Source organism: Anomaloglossus baeobatrachus, chromosome 6 (assembly GCF_048569485.1).
Source record: "Anomaloglossus baeobatrachus isolate aAnoBae1 chromosome 6, aAnoBae1.hap1, whole genome shotgun sequence".
Taxonomy (NCBI): domain Eukaryota; kingdom Metazoa; phylum Chordata; class Amphibia; order Anura; family Aromobatidae; genus Anomaloglossus; species Anomaloglossus baeobatrachus.
In genome coordinates, this window is record NC_134358.1 from 227,013,429 (window position 1) to 227,030,183 (window position 16,755).

Genomic DNA, 16,755 nt, shown 5'->3' on the forward strand with positions numbered 1-16,755 from the left:
TTGTTCCAGGGGGACCTCTTTGCTGCTATTTCTTAGGCCTCCGACAGACATCCGTGAAAACCACGCACGTGTGTTACGTTCCGTTTTTCGGGTCCGTTTTTAAGTCCGTTTTTATGGTACGTGTGGCATCCGTGTGAATTGCGTATGCTAGCCATGTGTGCGTGTTGAATGTTCGTGTGTGCGTGAGATACGTAAGTGACACGTCCGTGTGTTGCCCGTGTGAAATGTTCCATGTGTGATGCACAATGACATTGATACATGTCGGCTAACAGCAGACCACGACGCGCGATAAGAATGCACTCGGGTGAACTTCACCCGACTTCATTGTCATACCGCGGCTCTGTCTGTGTCGCGTACTGATTAGCGGTCACCCGTGAAGGACTCACCGTTGACCGCTAATCCCCTGAGTGACTGAAGTGTGCAGCGCGATTAGCGTTGCCATCACTCAGGTTACCCGCGGCTAGCTGGATCCTCCACCCGTGTCCGCAACTCACCTGTGACTTCATCGCTGTCATTCCTGTGACTTGCAGTCACAGTTGGTGGATCCAGCGGTGGCCTCGAGTAACCTGAGTGACATCATCGCTGATCGCGCTTCTCACCTCAGTTGCTGCGTGGACGTGACAGGAGCGGCGTTTTTCTTCTGCAGCTCCTGTCACCTTCATGTATCAGAGCTGGAAGCGACGCAGGACCTCCATGGATTACGCCGGACATGGATGGCTTTTTCGGGCTTAATAAAGTGGTGAACGAGGGTATTTGTTAGTGTTTATTATTCCAAATAAAGGATTTCTTCGGGTGTATGTGTTTATTTACTGTAACTTACAGATTAATCATGGAAGGTATCTCGGGGAGACGCCTGACATGATTAATCTTGGACTTAAGGCTACTTTACACGCTGCGATATCGGTCCCGATATCGCTAGCGTGGGTACCCGCCCCCATCTGTTGTGCGACACGGGCAAATCGCTGCCCGTGCCGCACAACATCGCACAGACCCGTCACACATACTTACAGTTAGGTCCAGAAATATTTGGACAGTGACACAAGTTTTGTTATTTTAGCTGTTTACAAAAACATGTTCAGAAATACAATTATATATATAATATGGACTGAAAGTGCACACTCCCAGCTGCAATATGAGAGTTTTCACATCCAAATCGGAGAAAGGGTTTAGGAATCATAGCTCTGTAATGCATAGCCTCTTCTTTTTCAAGGGACCAAAAGTAATTGGACAAGGGACTCTAAGGGCTGCAATTAACTCTGAAGGCGTCTCCCTCGTTAACCTGTAATCAATGAAGTAGTTAAAAGGTCTGGGGTTGATTACAGGTGTGTGGTTTTGCATTTGGAAGCTGTTGCTGTGACCAGACAACATGCGGTCTAAGGAGCTCTCAATTGAGGTGAAGCAGAACATCCTGAGGCTGAAAAAAAAGAAAAAATCCATCAGAGAGATAGCAGACATGCTTGGAGTAGCTAAATCAACAGTCTGGTACATTCTGAGAAAAAAGGAATTGACTGGTGAGCTTGGGAACTCAAAAAGACCTGGGCGTCCACGGATGACAACAGTGGTGGATGATCGCCGCATACTTTCTTTGGTGAAGAAGAACCCATTGACAACATCAACTGAAGTCCAGAACACTCTCAGTGAAGTAGGTGTATCTGTCTCTAAGTCAACAGTAAAGAGAAGACTCCATGAAAGTAAATACAAAGGGTTCACATCTAGATGCAAACCATTCATCAATTCCAAAAATAGACAGGCCAGAGTTAAATTTGCTGAAAAACACCTCATGAAGCCAGCTCAGTTCTGGAAAAGTATTCTATGGACAGATGAGACAAAGATCAACCTGTACCAGAATGCTGGGAAGAAAAAAGTTTGGAGAAGAAAGGGAACGGCACATGATCCAAGGCACACCACATTCTCTGTAAAACATGGTGGAGGCAACGTGATGGCATGGGCATGCATGGCTTTCAATGGCACTGGGTCACTTGTGTTTATTGATGACATAACAGCAGACAAGAGTAGCCGGATGAATTCTGAAGTGTACCGGGATATACTTTCAGCCCAGATTCAGCCAAATGCCGCAAAGTTGATCGGACGGCGCTTCATAGTACAGATGGACAATGACCCCAAGCATACAGCCAAAGCTACCCAGGAGTTCATGAGTGCAAAAAAGTGGAACATTCTGCAATGGCCAAGTCAATCACCAGATCTTAACCCAATTGAGCATGCATTTCACTTGCTCAAATCCAGACTTAAGACGGAAAGACCCACAAACAAGCAAGACCTGAAGGCTGCGGCTGTAAAGGCCTGGCAAAGCATTAAGAAGGAGGAAACCCAGCGTTTGGTGATGTCCATGGGTTCCAGACTTAAGGCAGTGATTGCCTCCAAAGGATTCGCAACAAAATATTGAAAATAAAAATATTTTGTTTGGGTTTGGTTTATTTGTCCAATTGCTTTTGACCTCCTAAAATGCAGAGTGTTTGTAAAGAAATGTGTACAATTCCTATCAGATATTTTTGTTCAAACCTTCAAATTAAACGTTACAATCTGCACTTGAATTCTGTTGTAGAGATTTCATTTCAAATCCAATGTGGTGGCATGCAGAGCCCAACACGCGAAAATTGTGTCACTGTCCAAATATTGCTGGACCTAACTGTACCTGCCCGGCGACGTCGCTGTGACCGGCGAACTGCCTCCTTTCTAAGGGGGTGGTCCATGCGGCGTCACAGCGACGTCACTGAGCGGCCGCCCAGTAGAAGCGGAGGGGCGGAGATGAGTGGACGGAACATCCCGCCCACCTCCTTCCTTCCTCATAGCGGCCGGGAGGCAGGTAAGGAGAGTTTCCTCGTTCCTGCGGCGTCACACATAGCGATGTGTGCTGCCGCAGGAGCGACGAACTACATCGTTACTGCTGCAGTAACGATAATCGAGAATGGACCCCCATGTCACCGATGAGCGATTTTGCACGTTTTTGCAACGATGCAAAATCGCTCATCGGTGTCACACGCAGCAACATCGCTAATGCGGCCGGATGTGCGTCACAAATTCCGTCACCCCAACGACTCCGCATTAGCGATGTCGCAGCGTGTAAAGCCCCCTTTAGTGGCAGCTATGGGCTGCTGGCATTATCTCCTTATTACCCCGATTACCAACGCACCAGGGCAAATCAGGAAGAGCCTGGTAGAGTCCCAGAACTGTCGCATCTAATGGATGCGGCTATTCTGGGCGGCTGCTGGCTGTTATTGTTAGGCTGGGGGACTCCCCATAATGTGGGGCTCCCCATCCTGAGAATACCAGCCTTCAGCCGTTTGACTTTACCCTGGCTGGTATCAAAATGAGGGGGACCGCACGTCGTTTTTTTTAAATTATTATTTATTTTCCTGCTCGATATTGACATGCCCAACGGCGGCTGTGATTGGTTGCAGTCAGACACGCCCCCACGCTGAGTGACAGCTGTCTCACTGCAACCAATCATAGGCGCCTGTGGGCGGGGAAAGCAGGGAATTCAAGATTGATTAATGAGCGGCTGACGTTTTCAAAATAGTAAAAGCCGCCGGAGTTTTTTTTAACAGCTGTGCAGTGCCGCGCCGGTGATCAGGGATCTGTGATATGAGAGAGGGGGAGACTGACCGACAGACAAGACAGAGAGACCGACCGACGGAGTGAGGGAGATTGACCGACATACACAGAAAAAGAAAAAATGACCGACATCGCTAGAAAAAAGCACAAAACGTACACTGAGCATACGGAGATGCATCCGTGTCACGTACGTGTGCTCACGGACCCATAGATTTCCATTGGGTCCATGTGTGCGTGTTCCATGCAGAAAACGGACATGCTTCCGTGCAAAACGGATACACATACGTATCACGGACACGGACAGACTGACTGTATGGAATAACGCACGTGTGACCTCAAACATAGCATAAAATTGGTGCACGTTTGTCCGTGTCTCCGGTATATATGGAAACGGACCAAACACGCACGTGTTTCACGGATGTGTGTTTGAGGCCTTAGGCTGTGTCAGGACTATGGGTATGCTTTTTTGTACAACATGGTTTATGCTGCCCACTGTCTTTTACCCCTCTGACCTTTTGGCCAGAGTGTTATAACTTGTATCTTTGTGCATGATGTTTACAATTTTCTGTATTTTCTGCTACTTGGGCTATGTGCAATATAGGGCTACTTAACTAGTACTAAGTGTGGGGTATTTTACTATTTATAGCACTAAATCGTTTTTCTACTCTTTTTGAATTTGTGGCAATTTATTTTCTATTTTACCTTTTATGGTTCTCTTTGTAGTGCTTTATGCCCTGACCACATTTTGACCCGCAGATATTATTAGTACTGTACTTGTATACCTCATGCTTCACAATTTTATACATGTTGTTATACACATGCCTCTGTTTTGTGTTGCCGATTCCTTTCTGTGCCAGTCTTCCTGAAATAAATATAGAATATTTAGCACTACACCCTTGCCTTTGTTCTCCTTGTTTCTCTGTATATAGATATATGCCATTTTACACTGTGTGATCCAAGCGAGCGTTCATATGGAATGACCCTTCCCAGAAGGCATGTGTCCAGCACAGTTTGAGCCATTAATTCACCGAAAAGGACATAAATTCAGAAAAAATTCAAAAAAGCCACCAGCCAACACGGGTCAAAATGGCAGATGCACTCGCAGGATGCAGCCGGACCCTCATGATAAAGGTAGGGGTAAAACAGGTGCAGAATACCGATGACACAGGCACTCTCAACCTACCAATAGAGGGGGTAGTTGCTGGTATTAAACATGCACACTAATGATGTTTTACATAGGGCACCAGTCACACATTGACTGCAATGCAAAATACATAAGCTCGTAACACAAACGTCAAGGGTCCCTGTGAGTGGTTGTCTCATCGGTATTCTGCACCTGTGTTGCCCCTACCTTTATCATGAGGGGCCAGCTGCATCCTGCGAGTGCATCTGCCATTTTGACCTGTGTTGGCTGGTGGCTTTTTTTTCTGGTGATTTTATATTTTTTTTATATATATATACACAGATTGACCCTTTGCCTGCAGGTTGACATCACTGGAAGGAGATATTGCTTAGTTGTGATCTGTTGTGGATGGGTATTAGTTAATCTGTGGGGGTTTCACATAGACAAGCAAATATTTCACTTTCTAGGATAAAATGGAAAGGATTGTGGTCTATGTACAGATATTTTCCAGTCTGTCAGTAACCTTCCCTGTAACTTGGGTAAAGTAGGAATATGACCTCCTTTTGTTCTTTTTTAGCATCTCATATTCTATATTTGTATGATTATATAGTGGTACAATTTGGGTATAACATGTTTTCTTCTTCCGTCTTTCCACTAAGGTCATTGACCACTTTGGGGTTGGTGATATCATCGTTGGCTGATCAAGCTGCTGGGAAAGGGAAGACCAAGTTTGTTCCTTACAGAGATTCTGTACTCACATGGCTCCTTAAGGTAGGAACACAACGCGTTTTATAATGTAATATACATTTTTACTGGTGATGGGCGATCTCTTCCCTGCTCGGGTGCCCGGTACTCGTAATGAGCAGTTGGATGCTCTGATGGGCACGACTCAAGTACCCGAGTGTAATAGAAGACATTCGGGAACTCGAGCATTTTTCTGGAAAATCTTCAGCCTAGCCAAGCATGCATGTCTATTTTGTGAACAATAGCGTTGGGCTCAGAACTATGTAAACTTTACTGCCAGCCTTAGATGCATGTGAGATGATCCTATTGGTTAAGTCTGTGATCTCAGATCCTCAAGGATGGTATCTGAAGATAATTTTGGATTTCCCTTTTTATGTTGTGTCCTAAAGAAGGCCATATACACATGCCCCATATTTTGAGGGCGTGAATAGAAACCGTTTTGACATTTAGAGGAGCATACAGCTGGGCTCCTTTTGAATAACATATTTTTTTCATTGGGAATTAAGGACAATTTGGGTGGAAATAGCAAAACTGCCATGCTTGCTACAATCAGCCCAGCAGCCGACAACTACGAAGAGACACTTTCAACCTTAAGGTATGCTGACCGGGCCAAAAGGATAGTCAATCACGCTGTGGTCAACGAGGATCCCAATGCCCGAGTTATCAGAGAGCTGCGGGAAGAGGTGGAGAAACTAAAGGAGCAGCTCTCACAGGCCGAAGTGAGTAATTTACCTTCCCCCAAAAAAGAAAGTGTTCTTGATTTCATATAGTATGTGTTCCCACTTTGTCTATTTTGATTTATATCAGCACACCTCTGTGATATCTAGTGTAGCGATGTACAAAATACCATTGACTTTGAGGTGGTTGGTTCTTTACATGCACAAATTTGAGTTTTTAGAGCCTTGTTAATATGAATATTCAAGATAATTAAAGTTGGATTTCATGATATTCACATCTTGATTTATGCTGATTAATGGGCATCCAATTCTTGGAAACCCCACCCTTATCTAGGAGAGGAACCCTAGCCGCCCCTATCATGCTTGCTTACCAGAACATCCCAAGTATGAAGAGTTGTCTAGAGCGGTGGTTGAGCATTCGACTATGAAAGTGCTTGGGCTCTTCCATACCTATCTGTATGTGTGTGAGGGAATGTTACTCATTTCTCATACATCTAGATGCTTTTCTTATTAAATAAAGCACGTTATTTGCTACCAGAGTGTTCTGAACTCAAGGTTGCAGGCAGATAATGACGTCCATTATTTCATGTACTACAAGAGTTTCATGCAGGAACAATACAATGAGGTTCTGAGATCTGACCATGAAATACATGTTTTTTAATGCTCTGTTCTTCATTCTGAATCGTATTCACCATGTGCCATGAAAGATGTGTCCATATTTGTATTTTTATGTTCTTTTGTCTTTGTTTTTGCGCCCTATTCCTTGTAAGCAGAGATAAATGTTAGGAAGCAGATGGCTTGATTAAATCCTCAGTACTCTAATTAAATATGTATGTGTCTGCTTGATATTTTCCATGCGCAGTCTCTGAAGGCACCTGAACTAAAGGAAAAATTAGAAGAATCTGAAAAATTAATCCGAGAGCTAACGATCACCTGGGAAGAAAAGTTGAGGAAGACTGAATCGATCGCACAGGTATGTGTATTTTTAAGCTCAGTATAGCAAAAAAAAATTATTTAACTAAAATGAAGTCTTTTAGGATTGTTTACAGGCTGCAGTTTTATTTTCAGATTATATTTATCATAATTTGGACTCTGAGTGGGAGTTTTTGTTGGGTACGTAATCCAATTCTGAAAGATGAAGTTAATACCGTATTTTTCGGACTATAAGACGCACCTGACCATAAGACGCACCCTGGTTTTAGAGGAGGAAAATAGGAAAATAAAATTTTAAGCAAAAAATGTGGTCATGACACATTTATGGGGCAAGGGTCTGCTGCTGACACTGTTATGGAGTAATGTCCTGCTCACATACTCCCCAGCCTGCTCATATACTCCTCAGACTGCTCATATACTCCCCAGCCTGCTCACATACTCCCCAGCCTGCTCACATACTCCTCAGACTGCTCATATACTCCCCAGCCTGCTCATATACTCCCCAGCCTGCTCATATACTCCCCAGCCTGCTCATATACTCCCCATGCTGTTCATATACTCCCCATGCTGCTCATATACTCCCCATGCTGCTCATATACTCCCCATGCTGCTCATATACTCCCCATGCTGCTTATAATATACCCCTATCCTGCTCATATACCCCCATCATCCTGGTGTATGGCCGCATCCTGTGGCACATAAAAAAAAATAAACGTTCATACTCACCTCACCTCACTCGCTGCAGCACCGCTCCTCTTACCGTCTATGCAGCGGCAGCGCCGCTGAGTGGAGCCGTCCCCGTTCCCCTGCAGGCTGCAGCATCGCAATATCCTCCGGTCTGTGCTGACGGCTGCATGTGGACACGTGCCCACAGCGATGATGTCATCGCTGTGCGCGCCGCTAGTCTCCACGCAAGTCAGCTGACCGGCACCGACAGGAGGAGATCGCGGTGCTGCAGGGGAACGGTGAGTAATGTGTACTGATTCACTGCCCCCCGCACTGATGATGATGCGCGGGGAGCAGTGAATACAGCCGCACATGATCACTCCAGGCTGCAGTTGCCAGGAGTGATCATGCGGGCCGGCTGTTTATCCCTCGTCCACTGAACTGATACATTTTTTTTGTTTTTAGATATTATTTGTAAGTAATGAATGCAAAGATTGTCTGCTGCAACAAGATTGGCAATTACTATGGCCTTTTTTTTTTTTATTATAATGCACATTTTTAGCTTTAGTCATGTGGCCACCCACACCCACACCCACACACACACACACCCACACCCAAAACTGAGCTCTCTATAGTGATTGTTCATTGACTGTGAGGTGTCAGTCGGAGGAGCGGGCGTGCTGGACAACATGGCAAGCTAGCCATGGCAATTATAAGGGTTTTGCTGCTAAAACAGACATTGCAAATAAACTAAAGATCAAACAGTGACAACACAAGCAAGCCTGAACTTTCTGTCTTAACCCCTACAGCATGCTGGCTGCAGCTTATATAGCAAGAACCTGCTGACAGATTCCTTTTAATAAGATATGGTAAAGTTTAGATTTTGGGTGAAAATCTTTTTTAATTCGATCTTCACTTTAGTCTCAGTAAGTCTCCAGAATCCACCTTGGAGAACACATGTATGTACTATAGAGGCAGCTCATACTTTACTATAAGGCCCCGGTCAGAGAGGTACATTCGAGATTGATTTCATCTTCATTTTAATTGGTGTTGACAACCCAGTCTCCACAAGTGTTAAGTAGTGAAACATGCCACGGCACATGACAGTACGTCATGGATCGTGTCAGGTTAATCCCCACCGGCTACCGATTTGATTTGAATAGCTGATATGTGCAGCTATCAGGCACGAGTGGATTCTGTACCCACTAGTGACTGTTAACCCCTTGCATCTCGCTGTCAAAATGTGACAGTGAGATGAAACCGTGTGCTGCGGTAAGCATTCACTTACCCGGCGCCATTGGAAGTCACGTGATGTGATCACGTGACTTACGATGGTTGTCAAGGTAGCACAGGGTAATGTAATGACTCCTGTAGCTATCATGAGCCACTTCCTCTTACATCCGGGAGAGCGCCGGGTGTTAGAGAAGTGCATCTTTCTTTGTCGCTCCATTGGGAGACCCAGACAATTGGGTGTATAGCTTCTGCCTCCGGAGGCGACACAAAGTATTACACTTAAAAAAGTGTAACCCCTCCCCTCTGCCTATACACCCTCCCGTGCATCACGGGCTCCTCAGTTTTTGTGTCACAGAGCTCTGGCGGCGGACGCATTAGTTCAGGATTGGTCGCAGTTTCGACTGCCTTATGTATTTCCTCCTCTGGCAATGCTGCCCAGAGTGTTACGCAAGATCAGGTCCGACTGCCGCCGCGCCATCCTCGTCGCTCCAGACTGGCCGAGGAGGTCGTGGTACCCGGATCTGTGGCACCTCACGGTGGGTCAACCGTGGGCACTCCCAGACCGACCAGACTTGCTGTCTCAAGGGCCATTTTTCCATCTGAATTCTGCGGCCCTCAACCTGACTGTGTGGCCATTGAGTCCTGGCTCCTAGCGTCCTCAGGGTTATCTCAAGATGTCATTGCCACTATGAGACAGGCCAGGAAACCAACGTCCGCCAAGATCTATCACAGGGCTTGGAGGATCTTCTTATCCTGGTGCTCTGATAAGGGTTTTACCCCCTGGCCGTTTGCCTTACCCACTTTTCTTTCCTTCCTTCAATCCGGAATGGACAAGGGTTTGTCTCTCGGCTCTCTCAAGGGACAAGTATCGGCGCTTTCCGTGTTTTTTCAAAGGCGTCTAGCCAGGCTTCCGCAGGTCCGCACGTTCCTGCAGGGAGTTTGCCACATAGTCCCACCTTACAAGCGGCCGCTGGAACCCTGGGATCTTAACAGGGTTCTAAGGGCTCTTCAGAAACCACCTTTCGAGCCACTGCGGGATGTCTCTCTATCACGTCTTTCGCAGAAGGTGGCATTTCTAGTGGCAATTACATCACTCCGAAGAGTGTCAGAGCTTGCAGCGCTGTCATGCAAAGCCCCCTTCCTGGTTTTTCACCAGGATAAGGTGGTTCTGCGTCCGGTCCCGGAATTTCTCCCTAAGGTGGTATCCCCTTTTCATCTCAATCAGGATATCTCCTTACCTTCATTTTGCCCTCATCCAGTTCACCAATGTGAAAAGGATTTCCACTTGTTAGATCTAGTGAGAGCACTCCGGCTCTACGTGTCTCGCACGGCGCCACTGCGTCGTTCTGATGCGCTCTTTGTCCTTGTCGCTGGCCAGCGTAAGGGGTCGCAGGCTTCCAAGTCAACCTTGGCTCGGTGGATCAAGGAACCGATTTTTGAAGCCTACCGTTCTTCTGGGCTTCCGATTCCTTCAGGGCTGAAAGCCCATTCTACCAGAGCCGTAGGGGCGTCCTGGGCATTGCGGCACCGGGCTACGGCTCAGCAGGTGTGTCAGGCGGCTACCTGGTCTAGTCTGCACACTTTCACGAAACACTATCAGGTGCATACCTATGCTTCGGCAGATGCCAGTCTAGGTAGGCGAGTCCTTCAGGCGGCGGTTGCCCACCTGTAAGAGGGGGCCGTTGTCGGCTCTTTTTATCGGGGTATTCTTTTACCCACCCAGGGACTGCTTTTGGACAATTGTCTGGGTCTCCCAATGGAGCGACAAAGAAGAAGGGAATTTTGTTTACTTATCGTAAATTCCTTTTCTTCTAGCTCCTATTGGGAGACCCAGCACCCGCCCCTGTTCCCTTCGGGCTGTTTTGTTCTTTTGTGTACACATGTTGTTCATGTTGAATTGTTCTTTTGGTTCATGGTTTTCAGTTCTCCGAACATCCTTCGGATTGAATTTACCTTAGACCAATTTATAAGTTTCCTCCTTCCTGCTTTTGCACCAAAACTGAGGAGCCCGTGATGCACGGGAGGGTGTATAGGCAGAGGGGAGGGGTTACACTTTTTGAAGTGTAATACTTTGTGTGGCCTCCGGAGGCAGAAGCTATACACCCAATTGTCTGGGTCTCCCAATAGGAGCTAGAAGAAAAGGAATTTACGGTAAGTAAACAAAATTCCCTTCTTTCTGCAGATCAGAGCAAAGCTCTGAACAAGGAACAAGCGATCAGACTATTGATCACATTTTTTTTTCATTATATTTTTTTTTTATTATAAAAAAAATGAAAAAGCCTAAAAGTTCAAATCACTCCTTATTCACCCCATTAAAAATTAAAGGTTTAAAAAAAACCCCATATACACATATTTGGTATCGCCGTGTTCAGAAGTGCCCGATCTATCAAAATATAAAATCAATTAATCTGATCGGCAAATGGCGTAGTGGCAAAAAAAAATCCAGATGCCAAAATTATGTTTTTTGGTCGCCGCATATTTTGCACAAGATGCGATAACAGGCGATCAAATTGTAGCATCTACGCAAAAATTGTACTGTTAAAAATGCCAGCTCGAGATGCAAAAAATAAGCCATCACTGAGCCATAGATCCCAAAAAATGAGAATGCTACGGATCGCGGAAAATGGCACAAAGAGTATGCCATTTGTTTGGACAAACGTCTGATTTTTTTTTTTTAACCCCTTAGATAAAGTAAACGTATACATGTTTGGTATCTACGAACTCATACCAACCTGAGGCATTGCACCGTCACATCAGTTTTACATTATAGTGAACACTGTGAATAAAATATGTGAAAAAACAATTGGGATGTCACACTTTTTGTTTTTTTGCAATTTTTTTCCACACTTGGAATTTTTTTTGCCTTTTTCCAGTAGACTATATGGTAAAACTAATGGTTTTATTCAAAAGTACAATTTGTCCCGCAAAAAATAAGCTCTTATATGGCAAGATTAACAGAAAAATAAAAAAGTTACGGCTCTCGGAAGAAGGGAGGAAAAAAAAAAGAAAACGGAAAATCGCCCGGGGGTGAAGGGGTTAAAGTGTAATCATCATTTTATTTTTTTGTACATAAGTCAATATTACACATGAAAATAAGAAACTTTGTAATATATATTATCAGACAAATCAGCTTCTTTCTCTGCCAGAATTGATCAGTCATTATCAAAATTCTCAATTCTGAGGTAAAATTTTTATTCAGTGATTCTCCCATTACTGAGATAGGAGATGGCAGTTGGTGCTGATGAGATTTTATAATGATGGGAGAAGCTAGAGGCAGAGCTCTGCGTCTAGCTCCTCACTCTGCTTCTAGCTCCTTGCTCTGACTCTTGCTGCTCGCTCTGCCTCGTGCTGCTCGCTCTGCCTCGTGCTGCTCGCTCTGCCTCGTGCTGCTCGCTCTGCCTCGTGCTGCTCGCTCTGCCTCTTGCTCCTCGCTCTGCCTCTTGCTCCTCGCTCTGCCTCTTGCTCCTCGCTCTGCCTCTTGCTCCTCGCTCTGCCTCTTGCTCCTCGCTCTGCCTCTAGCTCCCCGCTCTGCCTCTAGCTCCCCGCTCTGCCTCTAGCTCCCCGCTCTGCCTCTAGCTCCCCGCTCTGCCTCTAGCTCCCCGCTCTGCCTCTTGCTCCTCGCTCTGCCTCTTGCTCCTCGCTCTGCCTCTTGCTCCTCGCTCTGCCTCTTGCTCCTCGCTCTTCCTCTAGCTCCCCGCTCTTCCTCTAGCTCCCCGCGTTTCCTCTAGCTCCCCGCTCTGCCTCTAGCTCCCCGCTCTGCCTCTAGCTCCCCGCTCTGCCTCTAGCTCCCCGCTCTGCCTCTAGCTCCCCGCTCTGCCTCTAGCTCCCCGCTCTGCCTCTAGCTCCCCGCTCTGCCTCTTGCTCCCCGCTCTGCCTCTTGCTCCCCGCTCTGCCTCTTGCTCCCCGCTCTGCCTCTAACTCCTTCTGCCAACATAGAATCTCATCAGTAACAACTGATAACTCCTTTCTCAGTAATGGGAAAGTCTTCACAGATTTTTACCTCAGAATTGATAATTTTGATAATGACTGATCAATTCTGTCACAAAAAGAAGTATATTTCTCTAATAAGAAATAGTACAAAGTCACTTATTTTTATGTGTACTGCTAATTTATGAAGTAAAAATTAAAACAACGGTTATGCTTTAAGTAGTGAAAAAGGGAAAGGGAAACATAACTCCATGTTGCAATAGGGCTGTGGTGTGTCAATACCTGGAAGGGGTTTATCTTTTATTCTTGGATATAAGTACTATACCAGAGAAGTAACATTGGCAAAAGACTCAACTTTATTTTTAATAGAATTACCTTCACTTTCTAATAATGTTACTATTTATTCTAAAAGAGTATATTCGCCTGATGAAGAATATATTCTGTATACATCTCCATGGTTAACTTGTAATTTCTCTTTTCTCAGGAGAGGCAGAAGCAGCTGGAGAGCATGGGCATTTCCCTCCAGTCATCTGGTATTAAAGTTGGTGATGACAAATGTTACTTGGTGAACCTAAATGCCGACCCCGCACTTAATGAACTGCTGGTGTACTATTTAAAGGTAAGATGATTGCGAAAGGTGGGTTTCCAGTACCTAAGTTTGCAGAGTTTAATGACTGCAGATCAGCAAATATTTATCATTTGGTGGCAGCCAGACCGAGCTCAACGATGTGCACTGAGCGTTCTGCAAGAGATCACTTGGCTCACATAGGCTGCCAAGAAAGAGGATCGTTTCACCCGATTGTTTCACCCGATTGTTTCACCCGATTGTTTCACCCGATTGTTTCACCCGATTGTTTCACCCGATTGTTTAATTTGATGTATTTTGATCAATCGTCAGGTGATCGGAAACCCTTTTTTTAACTACAGGATTATTGTGAACACGGTTTCCTACCAACTCTCGATCAGATTAGCCTTTCAGTGTAAATGGATCTTTAAACTACTTGCTTTTATTGACACCTGCTGGTGCCATTTCTTAATTATGAGATGCTTTTGAGAGTGTTATGCAGTGACACATTCCCCATAATTGGTACCGTTATTGTTTCATCAATTCGGCATTTGAAATATGTGATGTGTCAAAAGGGTCTATAAAATCCATGAAAGCTTATTATATATATATATATATATATATATATATATATATATATATATATATATATATATATATATATATATATATATAATATATATGTGTATGTATGTATGTGGAGTTGAGGACAAAGGTCTAAAGCTAGCTTGTCAGTTGCTTCATCATACATTTTTTTTTATATTTTTTATCTTATTTTTTATATATATTTAGATATATATATATACATTCATTCATTCATTCATACATACATACATACATACATACATACATACATACATACATACATACATACATATATATATATATATATATATATATATATATATATATATATATATATATATATATATATATATATATATATATATATATATATATATATACATACATATGTATGTGTATATATATATATATATATATAGTGGTTAATGCAAACCCTGAATGATTATAGCATGTCAGCTGGGGCTGTTTTTTTTTCTCTTAAGAAAAAAAAAAAAAAAGAGCTTCTTATAGAGGCCACTTGAAGGGGCGTGGAACATTACTGCATAACTATGTTACTATTGTGTTCAAAGGATAAACAACACCTCCCCTGCTCACTAGTGGTGGATGTAAGAAGCTGGGATGTTATTTTAAATTTAGATTTATGCTGTAAGTTTGGAGCATTGTATCAGAAAAATGGAGTTAAAGTGTAAAATATATATATATATATATATATATATATATATGTATATGTATGTATGTATGTATGTATGTATATATATATATATATATATATATATATATATATATATATATATATATATATATATATATATATATATATATATATATAGAAAAAATAACTAACGGAAATCAAGATAGCACATGAATCATTGTTCAGATAAAACATATCATTGAACAGTATTACATTATTATTTGCGCTTATTCATTGGGACTGTCTGAAAGTCAGGAAATTAAATCAATATATAAAAAATATACAGTATATATACATTTTTCAGGCTTTTCATCTTTTTTTTGGGCAGAAAAACAGTCTCAATTTTTTTTCACAAATAAGGTGTGCACCTTTGTATAAGGAACAGTTTATTCCAAGATTGGTGTAACACGTCCCGCTAGGAGACTGTACGTCCTGATGTTGTGTTACTATTGCATCAGGACGTACAGTTAGGCTATGTGCGCATGGTGCGTTTTTTTCTGACCACAAAGATGCAGCATTTTTGGCCGAAAAAAACCGCACAAAAACGCACCCACAGGAAATCGCATAAAAAAAGCATGCGTTTTTTTGCTTCGTTTTTGTCCAATGCATTCAATGGGTGAAAAATGCAAAAAATATTGACATTCTGCATCTTTGTGGTCACCACAAAGACACAGCCAAAAAATGAAATGAAATTTTGCGGACAGCAAAAATGAAATCTCATAGACTTTGATGGTGGAAAAAATGCAGCAAAAAACGCAGCGTACGCACATAGCCTTATATTAACACAATGGTGCAGGCATGGCATCTGCAGATTGAGCCGGCTGTCATATACATCTGTGCTCCTTCTGCATGTGTTTGTACCAGAACTGTCTCCGATCCCAGCACTTTGGCCCTTCAGATGCCATAGTCAATGTTGACAGTGGCATGTGAGGAGTTTGACAGAAGTTAGCGCTCTCTCTATCTAACCATTGGCACCCCTATAACGCTATCATGCTGCTATGTCTACTACAGGACCAACAATGACCTCCGGGTCTGTCACATACTATGGGTTATTAGACACTGCTGAAGGCCTAACCCTTAACCTGGCATTCAAGCACTGACTGGATTATGTACTGCACTACCCAAAAAGTGCAATGTATTATATGATCAAAGTTCCTTGATAGACTAATACATATTGTAAATAAAAAATTTTCAAAGCTTAAAAAAACTAAAAATATTACAAAATGCTTGTCATAAAGAATTTATTTGTAAAAAAAAAAACCCTGTGAAAACATAACATTTTTGGGATCGCAAAGTTAGTAATAGCACCTAATAAAAAACTATTTGACTGTTTTAAAGAAGGATCACAAAAGCTACCACAAAGCTGAATTGTTGATCTTGCCTCTCAAAATGAAATAAAAATTGATCAAAAAATTGTATTTGTTGCAAAATGGCACCAACAAAAACATCAGCTTGTTATACAGAAAAAAGGGGCTCATACAGGATATTAAATACAAAAGAAATGATAGTTATGACCCTCAGAATATGATGACGAAAAAATAGATATTTTTTTTTGTTTTTTATAAAAAGTGATACCGATTTAATTATATATGTGTGTGTGTGTGTGTATATGAATGTATGTGTGTGTATGTGTATATATATATATAATATATATATATATATATATATATATATACACGCACACACACATATATATATATATATAAATATACTTTTTGACACCTAAATTATATACAATTACAAAAAAAAAATCATTAATCATTAATTACAAAAACAATCAGCTTCAAATTGCAACAAAAAAGGGTTAAAAATAGTGCCAGTAAAAACTACAGCTTTTACTGTGAACAACATTCCATGAAGCTCAGTACAGAATATGGCTACTAAAAAAGTGTGGGGGGAGGGTTGCATTTTTTTTTCCCTGCAGAAGCAAAACTTAACCCCATTACGACCGCGTTACGTTTTTAAAACGGCACCAAAAAAGGGTACTTATTCCTTTCTGCCGTTTTAAAACGGCGGGCAGAAATAAGTGTATAGCGCC

At 42.9% G+C, this 16,755-nt stretch overlaps 1 protein-coding gene across 6 annotated transcripts in view; it reads left to right on the forward strand.

Annotated features, from left to right (window-relative positions):
• Window positions 1-16,755, forward strand: part of KIF13A (kinesin family member 13A) — a 337,055-nt gene that overhangs the window by 173,161 nt on the left and 147,139 nt on the right. For all 6 annotated transcript variants that reach the window (XM_075314713.1, XM_075314715.1, XM_075314714.1 and 3 more), the window contains exons 10-13: window positions 5,356-5,467; window positions 5,947-6,159; window positions 6,980-7,090; window positions 13,361-13,495. In XM_075314713.1, the coding sequence (XP_075170828.1) occupies window positions 5,356-5,467; window positions 5,947-6,159; window positions 6,980-7,090; window positions 13,361-13,495 (571 nt within the window). The remainder of the gene's footprint in view (window positions 1-5,355; window positions 5,468-5,946; window positions 6,160-6,979; window positions 7,091-13,360; window positions 13,496-16,755) is intronic.